We start from the raw sequence: 14,306 nt of genomic DNA, 5'->3' as shown, positions 1-14,306 counted from the left end.
AAGAGTCGTTGAGTTCCTTTGATCATCCACCAGTAATCTTTTGCCTGATTTGGGTGTAGTCCTTTGAAGGATCAACTTCAAATTCATTCCCATCTTGAAGGAACATTTCTACAGGCAGAGCTGTTGTCTTGTCTTGTAGCGTAGAAAAAAACAGAGTAGTGGAGGTAGTGGTTGTACACTTGTACTTTGTCAACTCTGATAACGAAGGACAAGTACCCAGTGCTTTTCAAATGACCGTTGATACCTCCCTTTCAATTCTTCATTCTCTTAGACGAGGTTGAAACGAAAAACAGCTCATTTGAATCTTCAGTTTAAAATTTACTGATCACTTGTAGCTTCTGGTGATGATATAGCTTCTGATGAAATCTTGCTTCTGATGCTCTTCTGCTTCTGATGACGTCATTACTTCAGAGGCATTTGTTACTTCAGAAGCACTTCTTAGCTTCAGACGCAGTTTTCTTCAGATGCTTTGGATTCCTTTGCTCTCCATTGTTCTTCCAAGACCTATTGAGATTGATTGACTTTGCCTATGGTCCTGTACACTTGAACAATTATTAGCAATAACCAATTGACAATTTTTAATACCTTGTTATCATCAAAACTCATTAAGGTTTATTGTGAAACACATTTTGTTCCAACAATTTATTTCATGATCATTGATTTAATGTGCCACGACGATACTACTCGTTCTAAGTTTCTAGGTTAACTTATGTAGGACCAACCGAAGTCGTGTACTATGCTAACAAAGGAAAAGCATAATGAGACAACACAAATTTAACCTAAAAATGTAACGTTCCATATTTTGATCCAAGACATTATTTCTAATTCATTTTCATGTTTAGAAAAACACTACTAATTTTTTTTATCATCAATAATAAATTCTTAGTAAAATCTATACAAATTTTTTAACATAATTCAATTAAAATTCTTAAAGTAAATATCCTTTAAAATTACTTCTAAAATTACTATTTAATCAAAAACTCAATTTTGTCCCCGTATACGCTTCAAGCAAAATCACCAAATCAAACACATCTCTTCATGGATACCTAAAAATGTTAGTACAAGGGGTCAACTTCCAACCACATCAAAACTAAACAAAACAAAAAATTAAAAATAAAAAAATATACTATCCTTCTACCAAAAATTAGATTGGATAAACCATTTCCTTTTAAAATACATAGAAATAACTAAAGGAACATGAAGGAGACCAAATAGTTTTACCTTTTTTTTTTTAATTTGTACAACCTTAAATAAAAAATCAATGGAAGATACAACTACTCACAAATCAAAATCAAAATCAATAATAATACTATTATTATAGTCAAAACATTACTCATTACACTAAAGTTATAGTTGGTTAATACATCTATGTATAATAGTATATTATAATAATATATTTTAGGGTCTTGCTAACCATTGCCCTAAGGGCAATGATTTCAACAACATTTTCTAATATTATATTTCTATTTTTACTCCCTTATCCAATACCCCAAGAGCAATGGTTAGCATTCTCCTATATTTTATAATGCAATTGAGTTTCGATCTCCCTTATCTTCATTTTTCCTTTCTTTTCAGTTCACATCCATCTCTTTTATTTTGATAAACTTTAATGGAATACATATCTGTATGCATGCTCCTAAAATTATATGATCTGGGTATAATCAATCCGCCATTAAGGCACCACAGAGATGCATATGCTAATACATGATCATGAAAATAAATGCAATATGATATTTACCTGTCACTAAGACACCACACATAATATAATTGTAACCCAGAAAGTAATAACTCATTATCATGCGATAAGAGAGATCTTCATAAAAGTCTTATATCTCTCTTATTATTATTATTATTTGAATAAATATCTCCCTCTTATTATTTGAGAGAGTATGGAACTAAGTTACTCCCTCCGTCCCATAATATAAACAAAAAAATTCATTTTTCTCTGTCCCAAAATATAAGTAAAAAAGACAAACTTTTATCCTATTTAATCTTGTTTTTTTTAAATCTTTTTTTCAAGAAAAACTTTTGTCTATTCTCATAAAATTAAATGCATATTACATTCAATTTTCTCTCTCTCTCTCTCTTTCATTTTTTTCATAACTAATAGCTAATGAAAATTGTTTTTACATCTTTCTATAAAACTTTTTTCAAAAAAAATATAATACTCCAAATTTTTATGTTTTAGATTTTTTTTAATAAGTATGATTTTTTCTTCTTCTTATAATTTGGGTCGGAGGAAGTATTTTAGGACGGAAATAAAACAATATATTAAAGGGTTAAATATGTTATTAGTCCCTATAAATATACCAACTTTTCGTTTTAGTACCTCTAAAATTTTCCTTCAACTTTTAGTCCCTAAAAATTTTTCCATCTTCACTTTTGGTCCCTCTTTTAAAGTAAACTCATATGTAGAATTCATATTTTTGAATCAAATTTTCCAGAAAAATTCATAATATTATAAGAATCTCTCCAAAAAAAAAATTAGAATTTTTTAACAAAACATGAATTTAATATGAATTTTTATATTATTTATGGTTAAAAATTCATATATAATTTATGTTTACTTAAAAAATTCTAATTTTTTTTTGGAAATATTTTTACAATATTCTACACATTTCTGTACAATTTCATTAAAAAAATACCAAAATTTACTTTGAAATAGGGACCAAAAGTAGCGACTCAAAATTTTATAGGGACTAAAAGTTGAAAGAAAATTTTAAAGGGACTAAAACGAAAAGTTGGTATATTTATAGGGATCATAAACATATTTAATCCTGTATTAAATGGTATGAAAAGTTCGATTGATTTTGAGGGAGAGAAGGAGTACATTGATTGGTTTGGCGGTAAAGGAAAATTAAATTGAAAAGTGGCGGTGCGGGGAAGAGAGAATGTTGGAGGAAGACGAAGACGTAGTTTTGTTGTCATCGTCGTCTTTTTCTTCTGATTCCGATGAAGAAGTTGAAGTGTCATCGTCTTCTTCTTCTTCTTCTTCTTCTGATTCCGAAATTGAACAAGTTTCACAACGGAAATCTCAGAATGTAGAAGCCCTAATCAAAGGTAACCTTATTGTGAAGAGACAGTCGTTGCTGCCGAGAGTATATTCCACCAATGGAGCTGCCGCTATTTGCAGAAAACCGTTTAAACCACCGTCCGATGCTTACAACAATAACAATAATCAAGATCTTGCTCGTAGGCTCTCTGCTCGCAAAAGATTTGTCCCATGGGGTTCTACCACTCCTATTCCTATTCCCACCTCCACCACACCTTTGACGGAGTTGGATTTGAATATCTCTGATCACAAAGAGGAGGCTGTCAAACCCTCGCCGCCTTTGCCCCCTGAAATTGATCCTCTAATACTCTGGCAACCTCTTCACGACAACGACCCTTCTAATTCTAATTTCACAACAATAGCCGTTGATCCTTTGCTTGTTCGTTTCCTTCGTCCACATCAGAGGTACCAATCCTTCTCAATCAATTCCTTTTTTTATTGAGGATGTATGGTGTATATTTGTAATCTAGACTGTAGTATTATACATATGTCTTGTTACACTATAAAACCTAATTCACTCATTTATTCCTGTCTACTTCTTTGATGCAGAGAAGGGGTTCAATTCATGTTTGATTGTGTCGCCGGACTATGTGAGACACCCGATATCAATGGATGCATTTTGGCAGATGATATGGGGTGGGTAACTTCTTATTCTTTACAAAGAAATCTTTAGTTTTCTTTTCAATTTCTTCGTACTTACCTAGGGCTGCCTGCCTTTGATCCTCGCTGCACAGTTTGGGGAAGACACTGCAGTCCATCACATTACTATATACTCTTATTTGTCAAGGTTTCGATGGGAAGCCTATGGTTAGAAAGGCCATCATTGTCACTCCTACCAGTCTCGTTAGCAATTGGGAAGCAGAAATTAAGAAGTGGGTTGGAGATAGAGTTCGCCTTGTTGCTCTTTGTGAAACCACAAGACAAGATGTTATCTCCGGGATTAACAGTTTTAAAAGTCCCCAAGGCAAATTCCAGGTTAAATTCTCAACTCTTCTTAATTACGAGCTACTTACGTACTTAGCAAAATAAAAACAACTCCCGATTTACAGGTGCTCATTGTTTCATACGAGACATTCCGAATGCATTCAGAGAAGTTTAGCTCTAGTGGCTCCTGTGATCTCCTCATCTGTGATGAGGCTCACAGACTGAAAAATGATCAGACAATAACAAACAAGGTACTATTAAATCTCCTTTCTCCTTCCTCTTTACAGGCATATTTCTGAGTCACTCACAAATACTTCCTGGATTAGGCATTGGCTGCTCTCCCGTGTAAACGTAGAGTTTTGCTGTCAGGAACTCCTTTGCAGGTGAGGATCTATGCACGATTACCTGTCTGTGTTGTGAGTTACAATCCCAAATCGTTGTTTATTTTATTTTAAATGTGTATGGCATGTGCCACTTGCAGAATGACTTGGAAGAATTCTTTGCAATGGTTAATTTTACCAATCCTGGAATATTGGGCGGCATTGCACATTTTCGACGTCACTTTGAGGTACATTTATACATCACATTTTAGATTTTAATTGCACATTGTTCCAAAAGCTTTAAGCTCATAATTCATATAATGTCCGAATATACTAGAAATTAAGGAGTTATTCAGTTGTCAAACAATAGTATGTACCACATATTTTTACTGTTATTACTACGACAACAAGTCAAACCAACTTCAAAAAGCTTCCAGAATATATGATGCTAGAACAATGTTACCCTTCTCTTGTGTTTTTGATTTTGATTGTGGTCTACTTGCTCCGCATCATAAAGGCGCCAATAATTTGCGGAAGAGAACCTGCTGCTACTGCAGAAGAGAAGAAACTCGGTGCTGAACGCACTGCAGAATTAAGTGCCAAAGTTAATCAGGTAATATTTTTTCTTGGCCTGTGCGTGTGAATTAGATTCCACTGTGTACTTTCAGAAAGCTGTATTAATATCCATCACTAGTCCTTGATGTTGTAATCCTGCTGGTAAACTGGAAAGGGTGTTATGCAGAACTAGTAGCTAAATGACAATGCAGTGCTACCGTGTTTTCTGTCTGTCAAGAAAATATACTTTTACTCTCCTGAAGTTGACTTGCTAATATGCTTTTGCAGTTCATATTAAGAAGGACTAATGCATTGCTATCAAATCACTTACCACCGAAGGTAGTGTATTTTTCTTTCTGTCTGCCATACTGTCTGAAATATTGCATTATTCTATCACTCACCCTTTCTTTAAAAAATTATGATAATTATATACATCCAATCTTATCTTCTGCATTTTCAATTGCAGTGTCCTTAAAAAACAGAAGTCTCTTTCCATACGCCATACATTAGATAATCGAAAGATTCAAAACTATACACATTTTTTTTATATGACAAAAAAGAATTTCATTAAGACAAAAAAAAAAAAAAAAAGTGAACAACAATCGACGAATCCAAGCTGTCCAATCCCTCAAGATATCTGCATGAGACCATCTAGTAAAAATAGCATGTATGTGCTATACTTATACACAAGTAGAAGCCAAAGCCTAATCTTATTCTTATCCCGCAGAAGTTTCTCATCCAATATAAAATCTCATTAGAGATAATTATGCTGATTTTGGGCTTTTGTTGTTTCCCAGTAGCTAGATTAAGTAAAATAGTTTTTACACATGGAGAAATCTTTAGGATTTGGTAATGACATCTGATTCCATGAGTAGGTTTCAGCCAATGTCTAGTATTGAATTGGTGTTGATTACCAGTAGCTAGATTAAGTAAAATAGTTTTTACACATGGAGAAATCTTTAGGATTTGGTAATGACATCTGATTCCATGAGTAGGTTTCAGCCAATGTCTAGTATTGAATTGGTGTTGGTTCCCAGTAGCTAGATTAAGTAAAATAGTTTCTACACACGGTGAAATCTTTAGGATTTGGTAATGACATTTGATTCCATGAGAAGGTAGGTTTCGGTCAATGTCTAGTATTGAATTGGTTAAAGCGCATTTGGTTACATATAAAGAACATGTATTGGTAAAGCACATGAAAAGAAACTGTATTGGCAATTGATAATTATCTGCTCCTCTTAATCTCGTAACCGTGACCTTTTACTTTTGTGGTACAGATAATTGAAGTTGTTTGCTGCAAGTTGACTCCGCTACAATCAGATCTATATAAACATTTTATACAGTCCAAAAATGTAATGTCTAGTTTTGATTGAGCAAACACATTTTTCATAAGATCGACAGTAACAAAGTTGTCGAGCCTGCATAGATAAATCTGTTTCCTCAAACGCAGGTTAAACGGGCGATTACTGAAGAACTGAAGCATTCGAAGATTTTGGCCTACATTACGGCTCTAAAAAAGTTATGCAATCATCCAAAGGTATGATTTAGACTATTTTGTTTTTTGGATGATGGAAGGAGGGGTTTCCATTGCTTTTGTGTCTATACGCTTGGATGAAATTCACTTTGTAAACTAGGTTAATTTTCCCCTTATATGTTAAAAATAGTCTGTGAAGCTCTTCTATAGGTGTCATTTAAATTAGCAAGTAGACTATTTATAACCATTTATTTTCATTCATTTCCTCCTCTCAACTTAAGATCCTTTGTTAAATAAAAATAATTGTGAAGGAAACCATCTTCTCCTTTCATTTCTGGTTGGTTGTGAACACACTTTCATCCTCACAATAATAATGTCTTGCAGCTCATATATGATACCATACGAAGTGGGAGCCCAGGAACTTCAGGTTTTGAGGACTGCATCCGATTCTTCCCTCCAAATATGTTATCTGGAAGGTAGATATTTAGTTTTTGTTTCAGTTAGACTTATACATTTGGTGCCACAATTTAGTCATTCTAAGGGGGATATTCTTTGTAGGTCTGGATCATGGACAGGAGGGGATGGAGGCTGGGTTGAGCTTTCCGGTAAAATGCAAGTCTTGGCAAGGTTACTTCATCAATTACGCCAGAGAACAAATGATCGCATTGTCCTTGTCTCAAACTATACTCAGGTATATGGTAACAAGAAAGGTTATGCGTTTAAACGTTTAGAATGGTTTGAGATCTGTACTCATGTGAGATGATTCATATATTTTTTGAGATAAAAAAATTAAAATTATAGGAGAAACTATTAAGAAAAATTTAGACGTCAATAGTTTGGCTAGAAATATGAGTTACCATAGAAGTTTGTTCCATATAGCCGATCACTTTTAATGAAATAATGAAGACTTGGTTGTTGTTGATTTGTGAAATAAACAATTGGATGTAGTTTTGAGGTTAACTCATGTGGCGTTGTGCATACATTGTTTCTGCCTACAATATTGCTTGATAATATGATTTTACTAGAACTTCATTCATCCTCTTATGGCACTTGAGTCCCTTCTCCTGTTATCCTCTGGATATTAATTGATGATGAACCAGCAATCACACCCTTATATCACTTATATTTGTCAATGTGCTGTATCCATATCAGGCTGGTTAGAACTTACCTTAGCAAGTTTATTGTATATTGCTAGGATTACTGTTCATACAACACATATGCCTTTTTATTTTTTATTTTTTTTAATCTAACTTAACAGATATAAATCACATCTATTATTCCATTCCACCTGGGTGAATCTAGATCGCATTAAGTGTTGATAGTGTCTCCCCCAAATTGAAAAGCTGTTAATGGTAATGTGAGCGATACTGTTTTCGACAATAGGAATTAACAGAAAAGAAAATAATTTTATTGAACTGACTCCTCTTACTCTGCATTATGGAAGTCCAAAGCGTAGAGAAGCAAATGGCTTACAACAGTACCTCCATTGATTTGAGTACCTGACCTCCCACCCAAAACTACCCAATTTGCTAATTGCTTTCTCCTAATTTTCTCCTTCCATCCTCTGCCACAGCAGACAGAGTGCTAACCGAACCCAACAACTTTACTACTAATAGTTTTAACCGTCAAGGTCTAACTAACAATTGAAAAGAAGCGGCACACTTGGCTCTTTGAGCCATCCTTATTTCTTCTTAACATATACTGGTGAGGTAATTCTGCTCTCTAAGTTCTAATGATAATGAACATGAAAAGCACGTTGGTTTCATCGTTTAGTTAGTCAGCATGGCTTGCCGAACAAAATAGAACACTTTTTTTTTCTTCCAATTATTGGGATTTACAAATTCATATGCTTTTTAATTTTATGATACCCAATCTCTTTTCATCTCAATAAAAATTCAGTTGGTTTGTGGGGTTCCTTTATGTTTTCTGTCAGTAGATTCTGAGTTGAATCAAGGCACCACATGCAATTAATCATGAAGGAAAAATCAGATTTGATCACAGCTACAATGGAGCCCAAGCTTGACTACCATGTTATTTGAGAAGAAAGTAAATAAACTCAATGAGGGAAAATGAAATATGTGATATTTTCTCTTGACTGTTCTCTGGTGTTATCAGACAAAAGCTTGCTGGGTAATATTTTTCAGTTATAGCACTGAATACTTCTAAAAGGAATATTTAAGTAAAGGAATAGCAACTAGAATATTGAAACCCAACAGTGACAATCATATTTTTCTACCCGGTATATATGGGTTCAAGCTCACAACCTTACAATTAGATGTGTATTCACATTTCTCAATCTTCCTCATGACCAATTGAATCTTTCATGCTAACCTTTATTGCTGTTCTACTTCTCTGTTACTAGTTACTACACTAAACTATCTCCCATGTAACAGACTCTTGATCTTTTTGCTCAATTGTGCCGGGAACGAAAGTACCCTCACTTGAGGCTTGATGGTGCTACATCAATCAGTAAAAGGCAAAAGTTGGTCAACTGCTTGAACGACCCGTCTAAGGTAAATGGGTCATCTTGAAATTTCCAAATTCTAATGTTGTTTCTTCTTGAAATTTCACCAATACATGCGATTATCCTTTGATAAAAACATTTTGACTTATTTGCAGGACGAATTTGTTTTTCTCTTAAGCAGCAAGGCTGGTGGTTGTGGACTCAATTTGATTGGGGCAAATCGACTCGTCTTGTTTGATCCTGATTGGAATCCAGCAAATGATAAACAAGTAAATACACTGGCTTCAATTTTAACAGCTGAAATCTTTACATGCACACACCTCTCTCTCTCTCTCTCTCTCTCTCTCTCTCTCTCTCCCCCTCCCTCTCTCCCCCTCTCTAACTGATCTTCATTTGTTTACTATTCCTAATCATTAACAGGCCGCAGCAAGAGTGTGGAGGGATGGACAGAAGAAAAGAGTTTACATTTATAGATTTTTGAGTGCCGGAACAATAGAAGAAAAGGTTTACATTATTGTGATAATTGAGTGAACAGAAATGTATCTTGTGCATTTTATTGATTTGGAATCAGTTCCTTCGTTGAGCTATTTCTGTCACTGAATCTATTAAGTTATTTGTAGGTCTACCAGCGTCAGATGGCAAAAGAAGGGCTGCAAAAGGTCATTCAGAGGGAGCAAAACGACAGCGTCGCGGCACAGGTTGCTTCTACCCTGTGTTCAAGTTAATGCTGCCTATTCCATGTTTTACAATCCTACTCATGTCATATTTGTTTATGGTTTCAGAGTAACTTTCTCTCGACAGAGGATCTTCGCAATTTGTTTACTTTTGATGAGAACGTCAAGTAATGCATTCTTTTCCTTTTGATCTATATATACTATTGGTGTTATGATATCTGAAATTTTCAGTCAAATTATCAAAGTTCTTGTGATGTTGAAATAAGATTTTTAGCCATATTATTCTCAACATGAGGCTCTAAAATCTAAATCTACATAATCTTCCAAAGATTTTTAGGCATATTATTCTCAAGAAGAGGCTCTACAACGTAGTAACCACCACAAACCAGCGAAACAACCACAATGGAGAACAAATGATGGGCTTCAAGAACCCCCACGAAAAAAGTATCTCTAATAGAAAACTGTAAATGGAAGATTCCAGAGAGCTTTTGCTTCTCTGTAGTAACTAACTTTTCTATTCAATTCTGTTAGAATGATTTTTGGTTACAGTTACAAGAGGATGAAGAGTCTATTTCTAAACTAATGACCTCTAAGTGACTAACACATGTCAGTCACACTTTCTAGATGAGTGGCAGTTGCCAGTTTAAACAGTTACTCAGTTACAGGGAACATAATCTAGTGCAGAACCTCTATGGTGATCACAATGATTGCTAGTTATCTAATGCTAAGCTATTCCTTCAATAATCTCTAATCGTGATTTTGACCCCAAAATGTTAAGGCAAGTGGCACATGCGGGCCCGTCTGATGGCCCTGGTTACACGCTTCTTGGTTCCGGCCAATCTCTGGGCGGAAAACATCTGGGTAAGGTGGTCGGTGCGAAGGCGGCGACTGACGGCAGCGAACATTGGTTGTGTGCAAAGAACGATAACGAATGGGAACTTGTTGCTGTGGGAGATGACCAACAGGAAACAAATGGGCACTAAACCCAAAGGGCTGCAAAGAAGGCGGCTAGGGTTTTTACTCGGAAGCAAGACCCCCAAAATCAGGAGCTCATGATACCATGTAGAAAATATTTATGAGTGTTATTTAAAATTGCTGTTGTAATCAAAGTACAAACACTAATCTATGTTCATAAGCCAATTCTAATTACATGGGCTGGACAAACGGGCCTGTGACAACTAATACAGACTAATTTCTACTAAGTACATTAATTATAATTATTTACAACAATGAGGATTTTCTATTGAAACTAACATCAGATAGGGATCTGGTTTTCTGATGTACTATTTCCATGAGATGGGATTATACATCTGAATATCTGTTTTTGCGTCTGTATCCTCTACCAATTCAATTAGTTAATAAATGTAGTTGATTGAATCAACTTGGAAACACATAAGATAATCATAAAAGAAGTTGGTCATTTTGTGATGTTAGGCCCAACCACGATTTCTAAGATGGTATCAGAGCCTCTCCAAGATCCATTGGGCCACCTGCTATCAGGTTTCCGCCATCGGGCCACCCACCATTTATGTCCACGAACCAAGCCCAATAGTGCTGGTCGTGAGGGGGTGTGTTAAGAGTCACACATCGGATAGGTGATGACCTGACAATGTGTTTATAAGTGGGGACAATCCTCATCTCACAAGCCGGTTTTGTGGGGTTGTGTTAGGCCCAACCAAGAATTCTAAGAGTAATGTTGATATTGATCGTCTGGTAAGGCACTCCAATATTCACGACTGTCTATCATAACTTCTCACTTTCTCAGTCTAATGTCTTCTTGTTTATATTTCTTTAGGTCAGAGATTCATGAAAATATGCGATGCAGTCGTTGCCAAAACAATGATGGGCCGCAAGACACTGATGTTTTATCAACAATGATTAATAGCGAATGTGGTGATGATGAAACCGCTGATATAGGTGGATTTGCTGAGATTGCAGGCTGCTTAGGGAATTTGAAAACATCAGAAAAGCAGGTTGCTTTTGTATTTTGTTGGATAAAAGTTGTTTTACTCTTTTGAGTGGGAGGCCTTCTTTTCAACTCTTCATTTCATCTACCACCGACTAGCTTTCCTCTCTATCTCACCTCTTGATTTAAAGGAATACAACTATACAATACACAAAAGGAACAAATTACTGTGGTTTTGACTCTTGTAAATATTCTTTTTGCAGGTAGGGAATCCATTAGAAGAAGATTTAAGTAGTTGGGGCCATCATTTATTCCCAACCTCTGTACCAGATGGCGTCCTTCAGGCTTCAGCCGGTGATGAGGTATGTGCCATAGCTTTTTTACACATTTTCATTCCCATCCCCTTCCCTTTTTTAATTATTTATAGAAAAGAAATTTAACTCAATAACCATATTCCATTTAATGTCACCACAAAAAAAAAAAAAAAAAATCCATTTAATGCATAATTGAATTTGACTGCTTTTCTATATTTTTTAGGTGACTTTTGTCTTCACAAACCAAGTTGATGGAAAGCTGGTACCGGTTGACTCCATAAGTCCCAAGCTACAGAAAAAGGAATTACACAAGCCAAGCCGCAACGTCGAGCGAAAATCCACCCCTTTTGCTTTACACAATAAGCTTGTACCACTACGTTCTGCATCCAATATTGCCAATGTGTCATGCTCATCTTCAATTGCTTGGACGAAGAAGGCAAAAAATTGTGAAAGAACTACTCAAAATATCGCCATGAGTGTAGCATTAAACACCAAACACTCTCTTGTAAATGAATTACCAAGACAGAAAAGATCATACCCTGCTGATTCCAATGATGGCCACTCTTTTGTAAATCAAATATCACCGAAAAAAGCATGTCATGTTGATAACAATGATGAAAATTTTGAGTAATATACTTCATGTTTTTGCCCAGGTTTGGTTTGATGTATTCACATTTCACACTCATCTATTTTGGACATTAACGTAATATTGGCAGCATATGTTTACGGGATTTAACTGTATTTAATGTTATTTTTTCTTATAGAATGCCAAATTTACCTCAACAAATAATGGACAAACACTTTTGTTCCCACAAGAACTAATATTTGTCTTGTTCTTTCAGGAATCATACAATGTAGCCACGAGTTTGGTTCCAAGTGGTTAATTTGCTCTATCTAAAAGAATGAATTTGGCTTACATATTAGAGCATCTTTAATGGTCTTGTTTTAAGGAATCTAATTTTGAGTTTCATATGCTACTAGTAAGTGGGTTCTACAGCGTTACGTCATATTTAAGTAATTCATATACATTTTGCTCTAATAGTAAAAAGTTAAGGTACCTTGTAATAAGATGATATGATGGTCACTTTGCAAGCAAACATTAATGTTGATATTACTTTAGTAAAAAAGTTAAGGTATCTTGTAATAATGATGATATGATGACCACTTTGGAAGCAAACATTAATGATGATATTTTACCATATTTAAGTTGCTTTTACTCCCTCCATCACATTTTAAATGAGTCTTTTACTCATTTCACATCTATTAAGAAAAAATATAAAGTGAAAGATAGAAAAATAATTGAGTGTCTTTGACAAATATTGGTACATTATTCTCTTTTTATTTTGTCGAATTAGTGCATTATTCTTTGTCATGAATGTAAAGTATTGGTGCATTATTCTTTTTTTTCTTGGCTTTCCCTTAGCTCTTTGATCATGTGCTTGAAGATGTACTTGGGCACATTTGCTTTTTCCTTCGTGATGAAGTAATGAAGAAATATTCTGTGCTCCAAAGAGAGTTGATCACTACCACCACCTTTTGGTAGGAGGTTTTCATTCTGAATTTTCAGAAACATTTTCTTCTTCATGCTCAAATCACAGTATGCACCTTTCTTTTTGTTGTTGAACATGGACTTATGAACTATTCCATTCCAGGGACTGGTCTTGCTGTTACCTATACCACCTTTGAAACTACCTTCTGAAGGTCTCCTGAGAACAAAGACAATAATATCTTCTGAAATGAAAACAGGGATGCCCATGATACTTGACCTGATTTCTGTGCATGTAAATGGTTTCAAACCCTTTCTTCTCTTGATTTCCCTTCCATAGTAGGATCAATCAGGATTTTCTCTGTTTCTTCCAATTTAGCAGCCTTCCTGTCGTAGACATGTGCTCTTACCCATAAATGCATGATGAGAGTCTTGTATGTTGGACCATTCAACATTTCGAAGTAATCCATGAGACCTTGTGCTTCGTAGTAGCTTTTGATGTCACAACCATGATGTGCTAATGAAATGAAGTCTACTGGATTCTCAGTTTGAATCTTAAGATCCCATTCCTCTAAGGACATGGTCCTCCCTTTGATTTCATACGCACGAGCTTCTTGCATGCTTGTTGACGTTTCTGGAACAGAACTTGAAGACGCCATTGATGAGTATGAAGATTTAGGGTTCTAGGGATTTGAATGAGGAAGTTACGTTTAACTTCGCAGAGAATCAGTGAGAAAAGAGAAAGTGTAGGTTGTGAAGTGAGAAGTGTGTTTTGTCTAAGTGTTTTGAGCAAAAACGTTTGCAATTCAGAAAGGGGACAAACAATTCTTGTTCTGAATCAACTTTTAATTGAGAAAATCCTGCATTTACTTTCCATCAATGGCGTCATATTTCAGAATAAATTTACTTGAGAACACCCTAATTCCCAACGTTGATTTAATAAATAATGCGAATAAATTTAAACAAAAAGGATGTTACACATACTCATCAATCATTCATTCGAATAATAAATAATACGTCATATTTCAGAATGCGGAAAATACTTCTAAAATATTTCATAAAATAAACATGTCTGATTCTCCATCGTCATTATGGAAAATATCATATTGATTTCAAATACTTAAGATTCCTAAAATT

At 35.0% G+C, this 14,306-nt stretch overlaps 1 protein-coding gene across 1 annotated transcript; it reads left to right on the top strand.

Moving 5' to 3' along the window:
• Positions 1 to 2,800: 2,800 nt before the first annotated feature.
• Positions 2,801 to 12,417, top strand: LOC25494466 (protein CHROMATIN REMODELING 25). Its single transcript, XM_013597827.3, has 20 exons — positions 2,801 to 3,457; positions 3,602 to 3,688; positions 3,787 to 4,027; positions 4,102 to 4,227; positions 4,303 to 4,359; positions 4,458 to 4,544; positions 4,814 to 4,909; positions 5,140 to 5,190; positions 6,129 to 6,203; positions 6,302 to 6,388; positions 6,710 to 6,801; positions 6,884 to 7,016; positions 8,719 to 8,838; positions 8,945 to 9,058; positions 9,210 to 9,293; positions 9,410 to 9,487; positions 9,572 to 9,630; positions 11,259 to 11,436; positions 11,633 to 11,731; positions 11,907 to 12,417. The coding sequence occupies exons 1-20, from the start codon at positions 2,892 to 2,894 to the stop codon at positions 12,312 to 12,314; spliced, it is 2,838 nt and encodes a 945-aa protein (XP_013453281.1). The 5' UTR covers positions 2,801 to 2,891; the 3' UTR covers positions 12,315 to 12,417.
• Positions 12,418 to 14,306: the final 1,889 nt, after the last annotated feature.

The sequence above is a fragment of the Medicago truncatula genome, chromosome 5 (assembly GCF_003473485.1).
Source record: "Medicago truncatula cultivar Jemalong A17 chromosome 5, MtrunA17r5.0-ANR, whole genome shotgun sequence".
NCBI lineage: Eukaryota > Viridiplantae > Streptophyta > Magnoliopsida > Fabales > Fabaceae > Medicago > Medicago truncatula.
The sequence above is the reverse complement of the archived record's forward strand: the minus strand, read 5'-3'. Positions and strand labels throughout refer to the sequence as shown.